The sequence below is a fragment of the Hyperoodon ampullatus genome (assembly GCF_949752795.1).
Source record: "Hyperoodon ampullatus genome assembly, chromosome: 17".
Taxonomy (NCBI): domain Eukaryota; kingdom Metazoa; phylum Chordata; class Mammalia; order Artiodactyla; family Ziphiidae; genus Hyperoodon; species Hyperoodon ampullatus.
Window position 1 is genome coordinate 12,487,180 of NC_136930.1, and position 19,627 is coordinate 12,506,806.

The following is a 19,627-nucleotide window of genomic DNA, read 5'->3' on the forward strand; positions in this document are numbered from 1 at the left end:
CCCCCAAAATTTAGAGGAAAAGAAAGAAATCAGCTTCAGGAAAACCATCCCAACTATTTGAAAGTGTTTATTAAAGTCCTCTATATTGTAATTTGCCACTGAACAGAAGGTGCTAAGAAAAAGGCATTATCTTTTGTGTTTAAGGTTTATTCTACCCAGCCACACATTGGAGGGCATACTCTGAATAATTTCCCGAGTAATAGCGATACATTTGCATTGATCCATTCACACACATTTATCTGTCATCAGGGAAAGGTATATTTGAGATGGATAAAGAAGGCACTTAGAAAGATGGGTGACATTTCTGACTTGAAGCCCAATAAAGGAGTAAGGAAGTCACAAAAAAGTGTCCCTCTGTTCCATGATGTGAAAGAAAGCGTCTATTCTTAAAAAAAACACCAAAAAACATTTTCCTTTTTTTATATCCCTATTTAGTCTAATGAGCAGGATACACACACACACATACATTTACATATATGTATGTATATATCTATATTAATATATTTTTAAATTTTGATTTTTTTTCTAGTGCATGTTAATAGCAAGTATGCCAAGTTATCTAAATGTCTAATCTAACTTGACATATCTAATATGTCAAGTTACCGAAATCCTTTCCATTGCTGGTAACTTCAAGCTTCTAAAAAGTATGTTAAAAACAGGAAATATGTAGAAATAATTTTGAAAGGAAAGTTGTTATCAAGAGAACCAAAAATTCTCTTAAGAATATAACAGGATCGCATTTGTTCTATGACTGGCATTCCTGTGCTCAATTCAGGGGAAGGATGAAAAAATGTATGTACTCATCCATTTAGTCATCCTGTCAACAGCTATCTATTTGGAAGCCTCTCTTTGCTTGCCACGGCAGATACAGTGGTGAACAAGAAAGCAATGGCTTGTCCCCATGGCCCTTTCAGCTTATTAGGAGAGAAAGGCATTAATCAAATAATCATACAGTAACATAATTAACAACTATGATAGGTATCATCACATCCATGTACTGTGGGTGCAAGTAGTACTCCGGGGGTTGAGAGTAGGGAGTTCTGACCCCATCTGGGATAGCAGAAACATCTCTCTTCTTGCTTAAATTGAGATTTGAAGAATAACTAGTTGTTGCTCAGATGTACAGTAGTGGCAGTGGGGATGGGTCCTTGTATTTCTCAGATACAGTAAATAACAGCAAGCTAACAGTCCCTGAGGTGCCACAAATGAAGCTTGGTTTTGGGGAGGTCTCAAATTTGCAGAGCATGGGGCAAACATCAAAGTTCACTCTACCCCTCAACCAAACCATTGCTCTCAAAGTCTGGCTAGCTCTACCGTCCATGCGTTTTTCAATTAGGGTGTTTATAACCATAATTACAGTCAGCCCTCCACATCTGGGGATGCAGAACCATTGGATACCAAGGGCTGACTGTACTACGCCGTTGTACACAAGGGACTTGAGTATCCATGATTTTGGTATCTGTAGGGGGTCCTGGACCTAATGCCCTTCGGATACCGAGGGGCGACTGTATAGCAGCTTTACTGCACTCTCCATTGAACTTCCCCTGTCCATTGTAGAGGTGGGTTGGATAAAGCAGGTGAAATTAAAATTATTTTGCTGCTACTTATATAGTGTAAAAGGCTTAATGGAAGAGAACTGAGGTGCCTGGGCCATGTAAGAGCTGTACGTGTTCTTCATATAGCCTCTGCCTCTGTCCTTACGCTTCTCTCCCAATCCTGAGACTTAAATGATAAAGATGCACTTGTTAAAAAGCAACAAAATGTCCTTTGATTACATACTTCTTCTAAGGAGTGATAAACTTCATAATTATATCCAGAGACGGATCTTCGACTTCTCTGGGTTGGCAAACTGCTTCCCTTTTCCAGTACTTTCTGAAGATCTTCCATGAGGATCCTGGATTTGAAATGATAGACATGATGAAAATTAAATGGAAATAATACAAAAAATCAGTCAATATCAAAAGAAAATCATGCATCTATGAAAAAGTGAAGAAAAAAAAGGACAGTGAAGATTGACACTTCTAAAAATACCAACTGTTGGGAAGATGTTCTTTTTCAGAAAATAAAAACTTAAATAAATGATATAATGAATATAAAATAGAAAATTATAGGCAGGTGTTCCCAAGTAATAATGAGCCTAATAATAACTACCATTGATTGAGCAGCTACAAGAACTGAATGATGGCGTGGGAACACATATTTACTGAGCACCTATCAGGTGGCAGGCACTGTGCTGTGTATTTTACATGAGCTTAGTTAATAACCCTATGAGGTTAGACTTTATTGTTATCTCCATTTTACAAATGGGGAAACTGAGCCTCAAAAGGGTTAAGAACTTGTCAATATCACTCTTCCAGTGAGCACAGAGCCAGAATTGGAACTTGGAATGTGAACCCAAGTTCCAGGCTTTAGACTCAGGTCCCGTGTGACATGATGCAAAATGAAGCATGACAAGCTCCCCCACTCCTTTGCCACATCCTCCTGTTCGGCTGCTTCTGTCTGTTCCCATGCCTTTTGTCACTGAACTTTTGTCATGTTGTCACCCGGCATACTTGACCCAAGACTCAGAAAAGGGAAAGAAAGAAACTACAATACGCAAGAGGAAATGGAAGAAATACCTAGAGTCGGAAAAAGCTAATTTCACTGCCTACCAGTATCAAGGACACCAAGGGAAGACAAGCTTAGGGAATCAAAGTGAATGCATTTGGAAATTGAAGGCCGAGGCCAGGGTGAGGGATTCGAGTCACTGAAATGTATGGAACCAGCTGGACTGGTGTTATTTTTATTTTTTTTAATTTTTAAATTTAATTTTATTTATTTTTTATACAGCAGGTTCTTATTAGTCATCAATTTTATACACATCAGTGTATACATGTCAATCCCAATTGCCCAATTCAGCACACATACCACCATCCCCGCCCCCCACAGTTTACCCCCCTTGGTGTCCATACATTTGTTCTTTACATCTGTGTCTCAACTTCTGCCCTGCAAACCGGTTCATCTGTATCATTTTTCTAGGTTTCACATACATGAGTTAATATACGATATTTGTTTTTCTCTGTCTGACTTGCTTCACTCAGTATAAAAGTCTCTAGATCCATCCACGTCTCAACAAATGACTCAATTTCATTCCTTTTTATGGCTGAGTAATATTCCATAGTATATATGTACCACAACTTCTTTATCCATTCGTCGGTCGATGGGCATTTAGGTTGCTTCCATGACCTGGTTATTGTAAATAGTGCTGCAGTGAACATTGGGGTGCATGTGTCTTTTTGAATTATGGTTTTCTCTGGGTATATGCCCAGTAGTGGGATTGCTGGGTCATATGGTAATTCTATTTTTAGTTTTTTAAGGAACCTCTATACTGTTCTCCATAGTGGCTGTATCAATTTACATTCCCACCAGCAGTGAAAGAGGGTTCCCTTTTCTCCACACCCTCTCCAGCATTTGTTGTTTGTAGATTTTCTGATGATGCCCATTCTAACTGGTGTGAGGGGATACCTCATTGTAGTTTTGATTTGCATTTCTCTAATAATTAGTGATGTTGAGCAGCTCTTCATGTGCTTCTTGGCCATCTGTATGTTTCCTTTGGAGAAATGTCTATTTAGGTCTTTTGCCCATTTTTTGATTGGGTTGTTTGTTTCTTTAATATTGAGCTGCATGAGCTGTTTATATATTTTAGAGATTAATCCTTTGTCCATTGATTCGTTTGCAAATATTTTCTCCCATTCTGAGGGTTGTCTTTTCATCTTGTTTATGGTTACCTTTGCTGTGCAAAAGCTTTTAAGTTTCATTAGGTCCATTTTGTTTATTTTTATTTCCATTATTCTAGGAGGTGGGTCAAAAAAGATCTTGCTGTGATTTATGTCAAAGAGTGTTCTTCCTATGTTTTGCTCTAAGAGTTTTATAGTGTCCAGTGTTACATTTAGGTCTCGAATCCATTTTTTTTTTTTTTTTTGGCGGTACATGTGTCTCTCACTGTTGTGGCCTCTCCCGTTGCAGAGCACAGGCTCCAGACACACAGGCTCAGCAGCCATGGCTCACGGGCCTAGCCACTCCACGGCATGTGGGATCTTCCTGGACCGGGGCACAAACCCATGTCCCCTGCATCGGCAGGTGGACCCTCAACCACTGCGCCACCAGGGAAGCCCTCAAATCCATTTTGAGTTTATTTTTGTGTATGGTGTTAGGGAATGTTCTAATTTCATTCTTTTACATGAGCTGTCTAGTTTTCCCAGCACCACTTATTGAAGAGACTGTCTTTTCTCCACTGTATATCCTTGCCTCCTTTGTCATAGATTAGTTGACCATAGGTGTGTGGGTTTATCTCTGAGCTTTCTATCTTGTTCCATTGATCTATGTTTCTGTTTTTGTGCCAGTACCATATTGTCTTGATGATTGTAGCTTTGCAGTATAGTCTGAAGTCAGGGAGTCTGATTCCTCCAGCTCCGTTTTTTTCCCTCAAGACTGCTTTGGCTATTCGGGGTCTTTTGTGTCTCCATACAAATTTTAAGATATTTTGTTCTAGTTCTGTAAAAAATGCTATTGGTAATTTGATAGGGATTGCATTGAATCTGTAGATTGCTTTGGGTAGTAGAGTCATTTTCACAATGTTGATTCTTCCAATCCAAGAACATGGTATCTCTCTCCATCTGTTGGTATCATCTTTAATTTCTTTCATCAGTGTCTTACAGTTTTCTGCATACAGGTTTTTTGTCTCCCTAGGTAGGTTTATTCCTAGATATTTTATTCTTTTTGTTGCAGTGGTAAATCGGAGTGTTTCCTTAATTTCTCTTTCAGATTTTTCATCATTAGTGTATAGGAATGCAAGAGATTTCTGTGCATTAATTTTATATACTGCAACTTTACCAAATTCTTTGATTAGCTCTAATAGTTTTCTGGTGGCATTTTTAGGATTCTCTATGTATAGTATCATGTCATCTGCATACAGTGACAGTTTTACTTTTCTTTTCCAATTTGTATTCCTTTTATTTCTTTTTCTTCTCTGATTGCCGTGGCTAGGACTTCCAAAACTCTGTTGAATAACAGTGGTGAGAGTGGACATCCTTGTCTTTTTCCTGATCTTAGAGGAAATGCTTTCAGTTTTTCACCACTGAGAATGATGTTTGCTGTGGGTTTGTCGTATATGGCCTTTATTATGTTGAGGTAGGTTCCCTCTATGCCCACTTTCTGGAGAGTTTTTATCATAAATGGGTGTTGAATTTTGTCAAAAGGTTTTTCTGCATCTATTGAGATGATCATATGGTTTTTATTCTTCAGTTTGTTAATATGGTGTATCACACTGATTGATTTGCGTATATTGAAGAATCCTTGCATCCCTGGGATAAATCCCACTTGATCATGGTGTATGATCCTTTTAATGTGCTGTTGGATTCTGTTTGCTAGTATTTTTTTGAGGATTTTTGCATCTATATTCATCAGTGATATTGGCCTGTAGTTTTCTTTTTTTGTGACATCTTTGTCTGGTTTTGGTATCAGGGTGATGGTGGTCTCATAGAATGAGTTTGGGAGTGTTCCTTCCTCTGCAATTTTTTGTAAGAGTTTGAGAAGGATGGGTGTTAGCTCTTCTCTAAATGCTTGATAGAATTCACCTGTGAAGCCATCTGGTCCTGGACTTTTGTTTGTTGGAAGATTTTTAATCACAGTTTCAATTTCATTACTTGTGATTGGTCTGTTCATATTTTCTATTTCTTCCTGGTTCAGTCTTGGAAGGTTATACATTTCTAAGAATTTGTCCATTTCTTCTAGGTTGTCCATTTTATTGGCATAGAGTTGCTTGTAGTAGTCTCTTAGGATGCTTTGTATTTTCTGTGGTGTCTGTTGTATCTTCTCCTTTTTAATTTCTAGTTTTATTGATTTGAGTCCTCTCCCTCTTTTTCTTGATGAGTCTGGCTAATGGTTTATCAATTTTGTTTATCTTCTCAAAGAACTAGCTTTTAGTTTTATTGATCTTTGCTATTGTTTTGTTTCTATTTCATTTATTTCTGCTCTGATATTGATGATTTCTTTCCTTCTGCTAACTTTGGGTTTTGTTCTTCTTTCTCTAGTTCCTTTAGGTGTAAGGTTAGATTGTTTATTTGAGATTTTTCTTGTTTTTTGAGGTAGGATTGTGTTGCTATAAACTTCCCTCTTAGAACTGCTTTTGCTGCATCCCATAGGTTTTGGATTGTCGTGTTTTCATTGTCATTTGTCTCTAGGTATTTTTTGATTTCTTCAGTGATCTCTTGGTTATTTAGTATCGTATTGTTTAACCTCCACGTGTTTGTGTTTTTTATGTTTTTTTCCCTGTAATTCATTTCTAATCTCATACTGTTGTGGTCAGAAAAGATGCTTCATATGATTTCAATTTTCTTAAATTTACTGAGGCTTGATTTGTGAGCCAAGATGTGATCTATCCTGGAGAATGTTCTGTGTGCACTTGAGAAGAAAGTGTAATTTGCTATTTTGGATGGAATGTCCTATAAATATCAATTAAATCTATCTGGTCTATTGTGTCATTTAATGCTTCTGTTTCCTTATTTATTTTCATTTTGGATGATCTGTCCATTGGTGTGAGGTGTTAAAGTTCCCCACTATTATTGTATTACTGTCGATTTCCTATTTTATAGCTGTTAGCAGTTGCCTTATGTATTGAGGTGCTCCTATGTTGGGTGCATATATATTTATAATTGTTATATCTTCTTCTTGAATTGATCCCTTGATCATTATGTAGTGTCCTTCCTTGTCTCTTGTAACATTCTTTATTTTAAAGTCTATTTTATCTGATGTGAGTATAGCTACTCCATATTTCTTTTGATTTTCATTTGCATGGAATATCTTTTTCCATCCCCTCACTTTCAGTCTGTATGTGTCCCTAGGTCTGAAGTGGGTCTCTTGTAGATAGCATATATATGGGTCTTGTTTTTATATCCATTCAGCAAGCCTGTGTCTTTTGGTTGGAGCACTTAATCCATTCACATTTAAGGTAATTATTGGTATGTCTGTTCCTGTTACCATTTTCTTAATTGTTTTGGGTTTGTTTTTTTAGGTCCTTTTCTTCTCTTGTGTTTCCCACTTAGAGAAGTTCCTTTAGCATTTGTTGTAGAGCTCGTTTGGTGGTGCTGAATTCTCTTAGCTTTTGCTTGTCTGTAAAGCTTTTGATTTCTCCTTTGAACCTGAATGAGATTCTCGCTGGGTAGAGTAATCTTGGTTGTAGTTTCTTCCCTTTCATCACTTTAAGTATATCATGCCACTCCCTTCTGGCTTGTAGAGTTTCTGCTGAGAAATCAGCTGTTAACCTTATGGGAGTTCCCTTGTATGTTATTTGTCGTTTTTCCCTTGCTTTCAGTAATTTTTCTTTTTCTTTAATTTTTGCCAATTTGATTACTATGTGTTTTGGCATGTTTCTCCTTGGGTTTATCCTGTATGGGAGTCGCTGTGCTTCCTGGACTTGGGTGACTATTTCCTTTCCCACGTTAGGGAAGTTTTTGACTATAATCTCTTCAAATATTTTCTCTGGTCCCTTCTCTCTCTCTTTTCCTTCTGGGACCCCTATAATGCAAATATTGTTGCGTTTAATGTTGTCCCAGAGGTCTCTTAGGCTGTCTTCATTTCTTTTCATTCTTTATTCTGTTCTGCAGCAGTGAATTCCACCATTCTGTCTTCCAGGTCACTTATCCATTCTTCTGCCTCAGTTATTCTGCTATTGATTCCTTCTATTGTAGTTTTCATTTCAGTTATTGTATTGTTCGTCTCTGTTTGTTCTTTAATTCTTCTAGGTCTTTGTTAAACATTTCTTGCATCTTCTTGATCTTTGCCTCCATTGTTTTTCTGAGGTCCTGGATCATCTTCACTATCATTACTGTGAATTCTTTTTCTAGAAGGTTGACTATCTCCATGTCATTTAGTTGTTTTTCTGGGGTTTTATCTTGTTCCTTCATCTGGTACATAGCCATCTGCCTTTTCATCTTGTCTATCTTTCTGTGAATGTGGATTTTGTTCCACAGGCTGCAGGATTGTAGTTCTTCTTGCTTCTGCTGTCTGCCCTCTGGTAGATGAGGCTATCTAAGAGGTTTGTGTAAGTTTCCTGATGGGAGGGACTGGTGTTCTTGATGAGACCCCTGAGCTAGATATAGGCTTGTGACCCCAGTACTCACCAATCTCCTCTAACTAGAGCCATGAAGTAACAAGGTGCTCACTCCTTTACGTAAAGATGTTAAAGAGACTCTCGGTGATTTTTCCTGGGCCTGGAAGGTAGCTAAAAAGCTTTGCTTTCATATTTTATCTTTACGAAGAACCTGTGGCTTAGTGGTTTCAGTGCCATTAAAAGAACGTGTAATGGCATTTTTAAATGAGTTTCAAAGTTGACCTATGTAAGACACTTGGTAAAAAAAATTATCTTGAATTACTTGAATAAATACTTTTTGGTCCTCAAAGGAAGTAGATTTACTTAGGGTCATGCTGGGTGTAGGAAATTCCTTTTGATGTACTCATTTGTTATTTACCAAGGACCCACAGTGGACAAAGCACTTAATCTGGAATTTATCATCAGCTTACTGTTCTTTTTGTTTCAATTTTCAACCTTTAAAATTAGAAACATTAAAAATCAAGGTAAGGTGTGGTGGCACCACGTTGGTAAATTTGCTTGGTAGCTGCTTGCCATGGCTCAAAATATGAGTGGAGTTTAGATTGTCAGTCTGAATACGATCTGTATTAGTTCTTTCTTTCTTCCCTCAAAGAAAGGAGTTACAGATGAAAGTAGGTTTGTATGGATTAAAGAACTTTACAATATTGCCAGTGTGGGTGTAAAGAACCAAATGAACTTCTTCGTCAATGTCCAATCTTCTTGTGTTGTGTGCGAATCTGGGGTGGTCAAGAAAAATGCGAGTTTGATTATGGCTGAGTTGGTTGGTTATAAACTGTCAACAAATTCCAGTTACAGTAGGCAATTTCCAGCTGTCTTTCCCTTGCCAGTACCATCTATCCATTTCTCCTGGCTACTTTTCTCTATTTCAGGAAAGTAAGGGGAAAAAAAAAAAATAGATTTGCCATAACCAGCAACCTACAGAAGAATCTCCTTCTGAATTTCCAGTTTAAAAAGATAAATGAATACATACAAAATAGTTTTCAAAATTATAAAAACCTTTACAGCATGTTTACAGAATTGAGCTCTAGTGTATTACTTTTGCATTATTTCCAAAATGGACAGACTTTCTAAATACTGGGCTGGCCAAAAAGTTCATTCGGGTTTTCCTGCAACATCAGGAAAATGTGAACGAACTTTTTGGCCAACCCAGTATACACAAGCACAGATAACTTGTTTCCCCTCAAGGTAAGACCAATTCCTCATATTCATCACCAGAAAGTTCTGATGCTGATACATCTGCTTGTTTGGAAACTCTTGGTAGAACCACCACTGTACCCCTTAGAAAGCTAATATTTTCTCAGGAGTTTCAGTATGAAAAACTATGCTCCTTAATTGATTAGATTCTTAAGTCATTTATCAACAGATAATGATAAACATATTACTAATCACATAACGAAATGAACTGTCAAAATAATTCTAATGGATAATTGCTCCTACAAAATATTTACCTTAGTATTTTCTAGTCAAGTTTGCTAGTGTTTTAACCAAAGTAAATGATGAAGTTTTAGAGTCTGAGGTTGTGGAATCACTCTAGTTGGGTATTAGTTTCTTTGATGAATCAACTCTTAAGCTTCTCAGTTTTATTTTAAAGATTCCAAGTGCCCTAAATAGAGCTGGCCTTTGGATCCCCAGTATTCATCCATTCATTTAGGCCAGTGATTCTCAAGATGGGCTGCTTTAAAATCACCCATGAGCTTTAAAAAATATGCCACACTGAGCCTTACTTAGACAAGAATCTCCTGTTCATAGGTATTGGGCCTTTCTAAAAAGCTCACCAGGTGATTTAATATATTGTCAGGCTAACATCTGGAAACCAGTAATTTAGGCTAATTAATCTGGAAACTGATGGCTGTCAGTCCTCTTAGGTTCTATACTAGATAAAAGTGGAAGAGAGTATTAGAATACAGCTGGTCCTTGCTTCCTCTCTCTCTTGAGTGTGTCTACTGGATGTGGTCAACTGCCTCTCAGCATTTATGCCTATGCCCTCTTTGGACTTCCTGTGCTGAAAGGGCTAGGAAGCTGAAAAGTACTTTTCCTCGACTCTCTTGCACCTGTGATTCTGGGTACAAATCTGTGAACTCTCACAAGACAGGAAGTTAAGAACGAGGCAGAGGCCATCTCCTGCTGCTGTTGCTGTGGCGTGTCGAGGTTGCAGAGGTGTGACTGTTTAGAGGCAGTCAGGTGGCTGGACTCAGAACTCCAGGGTCTACTCACCAGCTTCCTGGCATGAGAGGCAATTATGGTAACGACAGTGGTGGCAGCAGTAGCACAGCAACAGCTTCCTGACTGCTGGGCTGTCACACCAGGTCTGCCTGCTTGGTCCTTGTCAAGTAGGCAACTGGAAACCAGTAAGTTGACGAAAAGCTCAGGAAATGGAGCCCAAAATGGCCTTTTTTTTTTTTTTTTTTTTTTTTTGCGGTACGCGGGCCTCACTGTCGTGGCCTCTCCCGTTGCGGAGCACAGGCTCCGGACGCGCAGGCTCAGCGGCCATGGCTCAACGGGCCCAGCTGCTCCGCAGCGTGTGGAATCTTCCCGGACCATGGGACGAACCCGTGTCCCCTGCATTGGCAGGCGGATTCCCAACCACTGCGCCACCAGGGAAGCCCCAAAATGGCTTTTTTAAACTGTTGTAGTTTCTTAGTTCCTTATGGCTGGTTATTATTTCTACCCCAATTGTATGCACTCCTAAAATAGCGACTCCTAGATCTATTAAGGACTCTCCAAGTGATGTCATCACTTGGTACAAAACTACCTCCCCAAAGCTTCCAGGGAGGAGAAGAGCGGTGGTCAAAATTTGAAATTTTAAAGGTATTTAATTTTCAAAATGTTTGAAATTCTTTTTATGGCAAAGGGAGTCATCTCCTATGTCATATCGTTAAGAGGGCTGGATCACCTGGGGCCAGACACATGCGGTCACATAAAGGTGACTGTAACTATATGTACAGTTGTACAGAGTAAATGATCATCTTTTGAAAATACCCCTGGCTACAATACTAAAAGTCAATTAAAATGATCTCTACCTACCAGCCCCGTGGAGCTTAACTGACTGTTCTCTGTTATTATCTTGGCAACAACAAAATGAATAATTCTAAATGAGTACTCTCCATGAGGAGACAACGGGTTTAAAACACTCGTTTTTTAGACTCTCTTCTCTGTGGAATAAAGGGTGATATTTTTTAGACTCTCTTCTCTGTGGAATAAAGGGTGATATTTGATTCTGTATCAGTTCCACATGACCTATATTGAATGGCAGGAAACAGACACTTGTTAAAATAACTGGTATATTCTTCTAAATAATAATTAATAACTGGTATATTCTTTTCTTCCAAATAATAATTAATGAGGCATGTGAGTTTTTACTGAGGACCTATAGATATATAAGCACTTCCCTGAAAGGCAATCAGAGAATCAAAGCATGCTTTCAAAGCTACAGCAATGACTAAAATGTGTTCAATATGAACAAGAGTTTTATGCACAGCTTTGACTCTACCCTGTTCTAGAAACACAGATAAAATACCTTTCTGCAAAAAGCCTATAAGTATTTTAATAAGCCTGTAAATATGTCTCTGGCAGGTAGGTATTTGTGTGGACCAGGGAGGGATGTCACAGCCCCTTTGCACCCCTTGGCCCAGCCTTCCACCGAGACTAGGGTCCTCACCATTGACTCAGAGCCATGAACCCTTCCCAGGCCTCGTCAGACATCATCAGGGATCTTTCTGCCAGTTTGGGCAGTACAATCACTTGCTGAAAAGTTGGAGTAGTTGAGGTTAGTCATTTACAATCATGCCTCTCAGCCCTGAAATCCTAGGGTTCCAAACAAAAGGTAACTCACTCATTCCCTTCTCACTAATTCACTAGCCTGTGTTTCTCCCCCTGCCCCCAGATTCTACACTGACTCTCCATCTCTTCACCACATCCTTTTGCCTTGTGCCTGTTGGAATCCCTCTTTGATTGTAAATAAAATTCCTACATCCTCCAGTCTCTTCAGAGAACTCTCTCTTCTCATATTCTTGCCCCAATAGAAACCAGACTTTCTCAAGGACACAGATTCTTCTGTGGCTCTCTCTTCTCCCACTTCTCCAACCATGGAGCCAGAAGGGAGGGAGGTCAGCATCCTCCTGGGCTCCCATGGGTGCTGCCCCATTCATCTTCTAACTTCCAGGAAAAGCTCATCCTCCAGCATCAGGTCATTCCTGGTTGCTTACCTCCAAGCTGGTATTTCCTGTCCCAGGAGTACATTCTCTCCCTCCACCTCTAATCTAGCCATAAGCCAAGGAGATTCAAGACTGCTGGGATGGTTTTCTGGTGATTAAGCCCACTCATTCTTCCTTTCCTTTCCTTTCCCCTTTCCATTTATTTATAACATCTTTATTGGAGTATAATTGCTAGCCCACTCATTTTTGACTGCATCAGCCTCAATGACCTCCACCTCAGCCATCTCCTTCATTGCTACCCCTATAATCTTGTCGCCAGCCATAAATGTTCTTCCCCAGAACTATTAACATCCAATAGCCTACACTTTATCAAAACTTCTTTCCTTCCAGTTTGTTGCCCTCACACCTGTTTTAAATATAAAGATCTTAATACCCTTGATTCTCCCGTCTTGTCCCATCATTCTTCCTAGACTCTCCTCCCTTCCTGTCCAGACTAGACCCCATGGATGAATACTTGAGCTAGTATCTCACTAGGAACCTCAACTTCCCTCCACCCTGATCTTTTTGTGGTCCTAACCAAGAAAACCTCAAGTCTGTATCAGTACTGCAATCTCTCTTCTCTGCAACCACCACTATTATTGGTTCTTACCCTGATTTTTCTCTCGCAACACTCTTTAACCCCTATTTCTTTACTCAGAGTAGATAAATTTTGCTTCTCACTTCAGATAATTTGGCTGTCAGTTATGATCTCTTTAAACTTGTTGACTCTCTTCTCCACAACCTTAACTAGATCCACAGTTACCTCTTTGGTCTTCTAGGATAAGCTATCTTTCACTAGTGTTCAAACCCCCTCCCTCACCTGTGCATGCTTTCCTGCATCATCAACGTCTCCTTCCTTGCTGGTCCTTCCCCTCAGCCTACAGGCCCAAATTGCCTCCTTACCCTAACATGCCCCGTCTCAAGCATCCACTGATGTAGCATCTTCCTGTAGTCCCTCCTCACCCTCTGCCTCTCTCCCTGTTGTAACTTCTAAGAGCAGTAGAATAGTCTGCTCTGCTGCTCCATGTTCTCACGTCCTGTTCACTTTTCTGTCTTCTGCTCCTAACAATCTAACGCTACATTCGAGTTACCAGTGCAATTTCCATCATCAAATCCAAAGGAAACTGATCGATCCTTTTCTGGCAGGATATCCCTGCAGCACTTGGTGCCACTGACATCCTTTCTCTCAAAAGGTTTTTGTTTCTTCTTTGACTCCTGCGACTACTTTCCACTTGTTCCATTCTTACCACTTAACTATTCCTTAAAAAAACAAAAAAACAAAACCTTCAAAATATCCAAATCTGTCTGTTCAGTCACCAAAGACAGAAGACTTGGAGTCATCCCTGATTCCTCCTCTTCCACCTCCATCCAAACAAGTGCAGAGTCCAGGTGGTTTTGCTTCTGAACCATATTTTGGAGTTCTCTCTCGATCCTAGGACTCCGGTCCTGACTCAGGGGCCTCGTTCTCTCTCGTCTGGATCACTCCTGTAGCCTCATACTGCTCCTCCGCCCACTTACATGTGGTTCCCTTGCTGACATCCTCCAGTTGTGCAGCATCACCCACAAGATGAGGTCTGAGCTCCTAACTGAACAGCAGGCTGCCCACAACCTGGCCTCCCCCCACTTCTCCAGCATCTTTTCTTTCTGCTCCCCAACTTATACCAGTTCCCTGCACACATACTATGCTGCTTCTTGCCTTTGCTTGCATTGTCCCCTCTGCCTTCAAGGTCCTGAGTCTCATCCTTTGCCTAACACAGCTCCTGCAGAGTCTGGCTTTTTTCTGTCCCTGTCTCCCTATCCACCTTGTAGGCATGGATAAGCTACTCTCCTTTCCTCACACAGTGAAATGCTTCCATGTTTGATTACTTACAGGTAATGGTGAAATGACAGGGAAGTGTGGTTGCTTCCCCCTCCCCCATTACACTAATAAGAAGCTCATGAAAGGCAAATATAACTGTGTTATATTCATGTTGGTTTCCCCAATGTGAAAAATAGAACCTGAAACATAGTTGTTGGCACTTAATGTATAACCTGAATACAGTTATCATTCAGTTCAACTGAGTATAAATGAATTAAGCAAGGAAAAAGCATGCTTACTTGTACTGGATGTTGGTTTCCTGTAGGAAGGCTAACAGGGCTCGGGAACCATTGTGGGGAATATGGACATCAGTAACTGTTCCCTCTGATACCTGGGAGATACTGCTGGGCTGCCACAGGTCCACCTGTAGTGCAGGAACCAACCTATAATTCATATTCAATGTAGGTGGGGAAAGATCCATGTCACAATGTCAAACATGTTGTCTTGTTTGCATACAGCAATACCAAACACATTTTAGAATTAGACTCAATGCTTACATCATCAGGGTAAAACTCCTAGTTGATTTTGTTTAGTGTCCAAGTTATATGACAGCCATATAGAATGTGATCGTTTACAAGTAATAGTTTAAAGACCAATCCATTAAAGTCACAAGATAAAAATGAGGTAAAATAGTTTTAAGTATGACTTTGATATTGCTTAAAGTTATTTATTGCACAAATATTTGAATACTAGTAAGAAAGAGAAAGATATAAGTGACCCTTCATCCTACTATACAGGCAAATCATGGTAGCTTGACGTTTGGTAACTTTAAATGGAGCATTCTCCTGATGCCACCTCCCCCCGCGACTTTATGCCTGTTCACCCGTTCCTCCTCAGCCTTCATATGTCAGTAGAAACATGCCTTTCTCGGGGGGGACTTAGCTAGGGTAGGGCTCCCTGTCATAGTTCTTAGAGCACCTCATGCTTCTTTCATCACGTAACTGCCTCCTACCAGAATGTAAGCTCCACGAGGGCAAAGGATTTGTCCACTTGGTTACCACCCCATTCCAAGCGCCCGAAATGATGCCTTGTGCATATCAGCAACTCAGTCGTTATTTGCTGCATGAGTGAGTGTAGACCCCACAGGGTAACTGACTACATGTTCATCACGTGTTCAGTGTTTTGTAGGAATGCTGGAACCATGTTTGGCTTACAGCAGTGTTCCCAGGGCTTGTCTAGTGCTCCATGCCTGGTAGGAGCTGCACAGGCATTGAAAGAATGACTGAATTCAGTGGGGATGGAGGACAGCCCCATCTTCTGCACAAGCCAAGAGCTACATTTTCAATACGGTACAGTTTACCTGTGCAGTCACGCCTACGTCTCCTATTTGGGACTCCCTCTTCCTGCGTTTCCCGTCTTGGTCTGCTGCAGGATCTTGATCTCTGCTAAGACCTTATCTGATAAAGTTTAGTTACTTCATCTTTACTTAGGTGTCAGTGTCCGCATTCTGTTAGGGAACTCTAGAAGACCGAAAATATTTCGGGACTGAAGGAAATACACCCCTGGTGGTATAATTTCATCTGGAACAGGGTAGAGAGGCATTTATTGTGGGGACAATGAATTTACCTGTTTTTCTTTCAAGAAGCTTACTCCTCCGCTAACCTGCAAGGACAACTCTGACTCAACTAACATGCTAATCCAACAAGCATAGCACAAATGTGGGGCTGGGAGGGATGCTGAGAGTTCATTTGATCCATCTGTCGGCCCTTGGGCAAGGATACATCTAGGACTGGACCCAACTGTCCCCATCTGATGCATCTAAACGACATCTTTTATGTTTCCCAAAGAGGAGAGTCGACACTATCCTAATTTAACTCATATCCACATTTGACAAGATTGTCAGACATTTTCTTAATCCTTTACACCACAGCACACTTTTCATTTTTTCTTGTTCTATTCTTCAGTGAGGAATGGCTGATTTCTTGCCCTTGTGAGATAAAGCACTTTTCTCTACCTGTTAGATTTTCTAATCCTTTAATCATCTTTGCCTCTAAACCCATTACAGAGACAGATTTTGATATTAAGGTGTATCACCTAATACCTGTGGAGATGAGGAAGCAGTGCTCTATTTAGAGGGTGGAGAGCCACAGGAACCTGAAATATCTGAACAACCACTCTGGTGATGAGTCTGTAAGTGCTGTTTTCTGGGGCATATGCTAAAATAAGAACCCTCATCCCACAGAAGAGAGTAGAGAGAGTAGCTTCCCCATAGGAAAATTCCATGGAAGAAACAGACCCTATGGCCTGACCTGGAGAAGGCTTCCTAGGAAACGTCATCAGAAAACAGTTGGTCTAAAAGAAACCAACAAAAAAGAATTTGCAAAAATCAGGAACTGTGTTTTGATATTAGGAAAGTAAATTAAAATGAATTGTATTGTTCTCCAGTAATATTTTAGGGAAGGGGTGCTTGGATAAGTAACATGGATATTTCAGTCTGGGTGGCAGGCAGAGGCCTGTATCAAGATATAGCAGACAGTAATACTCACGTGAGATTTGTAAAGTACCACCCACTTTATAGGTGTTTCTAGACTCAGGTTCATAGGAGTGAAGTCACTTTTCCAAGGATGCACAGCTACCAAACGGTGACACAGGATATGCCTAACTCCAGTGCCCATAATTTGCTGGCTGGGTAAGTGTCTCCAGGATTTCCTGAGACTATCTCAGAATACGAAGCATCTTCCAGACTTAGTGTTTGAGACAGTCTAGTTGGTGGGTCTCACATCCTGGTCTGTCCTGTTAGGGGCTTTTTGCCCTAAGAATTATATATGTAGGTATTTCAAAGTTCTAATCAGCCCACCATGGGCAGGTTACCATTAATCATTTCTGTAGAGCCTGATCCCATCTGGATGAAGTGATTCTGAACTGACCCTGGATTGGGTGACCCTGGATTATGATGACCAAGTATCACCGGCCTGGTCAGGATGGCCTAAGGCTGTTTGCCAGCCGTCTCAGGTCTTCACTGCAAATAGCCATCTGATATTCCAAGGAAAGGATGCTCCTTTGCAGAGCCTTCTGGCCTTGGAAGCTGGTGGTTGTTCCCATGCATTCCTTTCCTTATATGACTACCAGTCACAGCCAGATTTATTTAAGAGGTGGAGGCAGTTTAGTGTAAAGGTCAACAGCACGGACTTGGGAATCCAATGGCTCTGGGCTGGAATGCTAGCTCTGCAGTATCGACTGCGTGACTTTGGGTGAGGTTTTAACACTTCTGAGCCTTAGATTCCTCATCTGTACTGTGAAGATCATTTTAAAACCTACCCACAGGTTTTTTGTTTTTAAGATTAACTGGAATATTAGAAGTAAAACACACAGCAGAGAGTCTGGCACACAGTGACAGCTTGAAAGCTATTAACTTTGCTCTTATTGTTATCTGAAAAGCATATGGGTGGCCAACACGGTGGAGTAGGAAGACCCTGAGCTCACCCCCTCCCAAGGGCACACCATAATTACAACTATTTACTGAGCAGCTATGGAGGAGAATGACCTGAAGACTAGCAGAAAAGATTTGTCACAACTAAAGGCATAAAGAAGGAACCACAATGAGACGGTAGGAGGGATGGAGGTGCAGTATAGTCAAGACTGCACCCCTGGGTAGATGGCCCACAACCAGGAGAAAAATCACGATTGCAGGGGTTCTTCTCAAGGAACAAGGGGTCCGAGCCTCACACTGGGCTCCTGCAAAGGAAGATGAGCCCAAGACTGTCTGGATTTGAAGGCCAGTGTGACTGAGACTCCCCCTGGGGACACAGATACTGATGGCAGCCCTTTTGGGAAGCTCATGGTACCACAAGGACACAGCTGCTGGCAAACTCCATTTTGGGGTCCTCCCTCTAACCTATTAGTGCGAGGTGCTAACCTGCTCACCAGGTTAGCAGCCTGGTGACCCGGCAGCGTCCCCCTGAGGCAGGGCCTGGTAGCCCTGGTAGCAAAATGCTTTAAAAAAGGAACAATTAGAGAATAAAAAAGAGCAGAAATTTATAATCCAATAGAATAATTAGAAAACAAAGTTGAGAAAATTTCCCAAGATGAAGCACAAAATGGTAAAAAGATGGCAAATAGAGAAAATGTAAGAAAAGAAATTAAATCATAAGTCCAACATCTGATGAATGAGAGTCATAAAGACAGAGTAGAAGGGAGAACATTATCAGATCATTTATACAAGAATTTTCAGAACTGAAAATCATGAATTTCCAGATTAAAAGGGGTTACTGAAAGCACAATGAATAGACCCACGCCAAATTACATCATCATAAAATTTCAGAATACCAGGAATAAAAAGATCTTAAAAGCTTTTAGACAGTTTACGCTAATGACCAACGAGCCACGGGACTTAACATTTCCAGCAATAGAGAGAACTAGAAAACTTCAACACTCTTCTGCTGCAAGACACCTAGAATACGGAATAAAATATAATTAACATTCCTTTAAAAGTAGAGTGGAGTTCCCCCGCAAACATAAGGGAAATTCCCAGTAGCCTAAAATAAAGAAAAAATGCCAGGGCTGTGTGCACGTGAGTTATAATGGTAATTCAGGTTCAGAATTGTGGGAATCTGTCACAACCATACAGGGAATAAGATTGAGACCTGGGGCCCAAAGTTTGGAGCTGGAACTGAGATTCTAGCATAAAACTAGAACTTCAAAGGGCAATAGCCTTAGTGAAAGAGTAGGAATTAAAACAAAACAAAGCAACTACACACCAGTAAGATTTGATAAGGAGGCAGTTTGTGGTAATAAATGCAAAACCCCTCCAGACAAAGATGTACCCTCAAGCCAGGCCACGCAGAATTCTTTCATCTGAAACCTTGTTGAAGGAGAGCCCGTGAAAAACAATTATAAAACACGAGTGAGGTATCCGCTGTAAGTAAAAGCCAATATATTCAACACATAGCAGGATTATTCAACTCAAGATCTTCCTAGTATCTAAAAGAACGGCTAGAGCAATTTCCTGAAAAAGAAAGGAAATGAAGGACTCTTGGAGATACTTTGATGTGGTTATCACTGCATACAGATGGAATATTTAAGACAATTACGTTATTAACAGGGGAAAGGTAAAGGAGCTTCAAGGGAGGGAAAGTGTCTACAAAAACACAGAAAAACGCATCAGAAAAAAATAGTTTCAAAAAAGAAATAATACGTCAGTAAATATAGTTAATTAAAAAGGATTACATTCACCAGTTTAAAAGAGCATGAATATTGAATAATAAAAAGTATTCTCAGCACTGGTTACAAGTGACATAAAATAAAAACAATGAAAACAAAAGAATGGAAAAAGATATGTACCATACAAATAAGAAAAAAAAGCTGGTAGAACTATATTAATAGCAAAGCATTTAGGGCAAAACTACTTTTGGGGATAATACAGTAATATGTATATCACTATATATAGTGTACAAATATAAAAATATGTCTATCTGTATCTATATACAT

General features: G+C 40.1%; 1 protein-coding gene across 1 annotated transcript in view; it reads right to left on the reverse strand.

Moving 5' to 3' along the window:
* CPA6 (carboxypeptidase A6) overlaps positions 1-19,627 on the reverse strand; it is a gene marked incomplete at both ends in the record, with an annotated part of 265,762 nt that overhangs the window by 70,743 nt on the left and 175,392 nt on the right. Inside the window, 2 exons of the mRNA XM_079722632.1 lie at positions 1,780-1,894; positions 14,440-14,564. Coding sequence (XP_079578758.1) covers positions 1,780-1,894; positions 14,440-14,564 — 240 coding nt within the window. The remainder of the gene's footprint in view (positions 1-1,779; positions 1,895-14,439; positions 14,565-19,627) is intronic.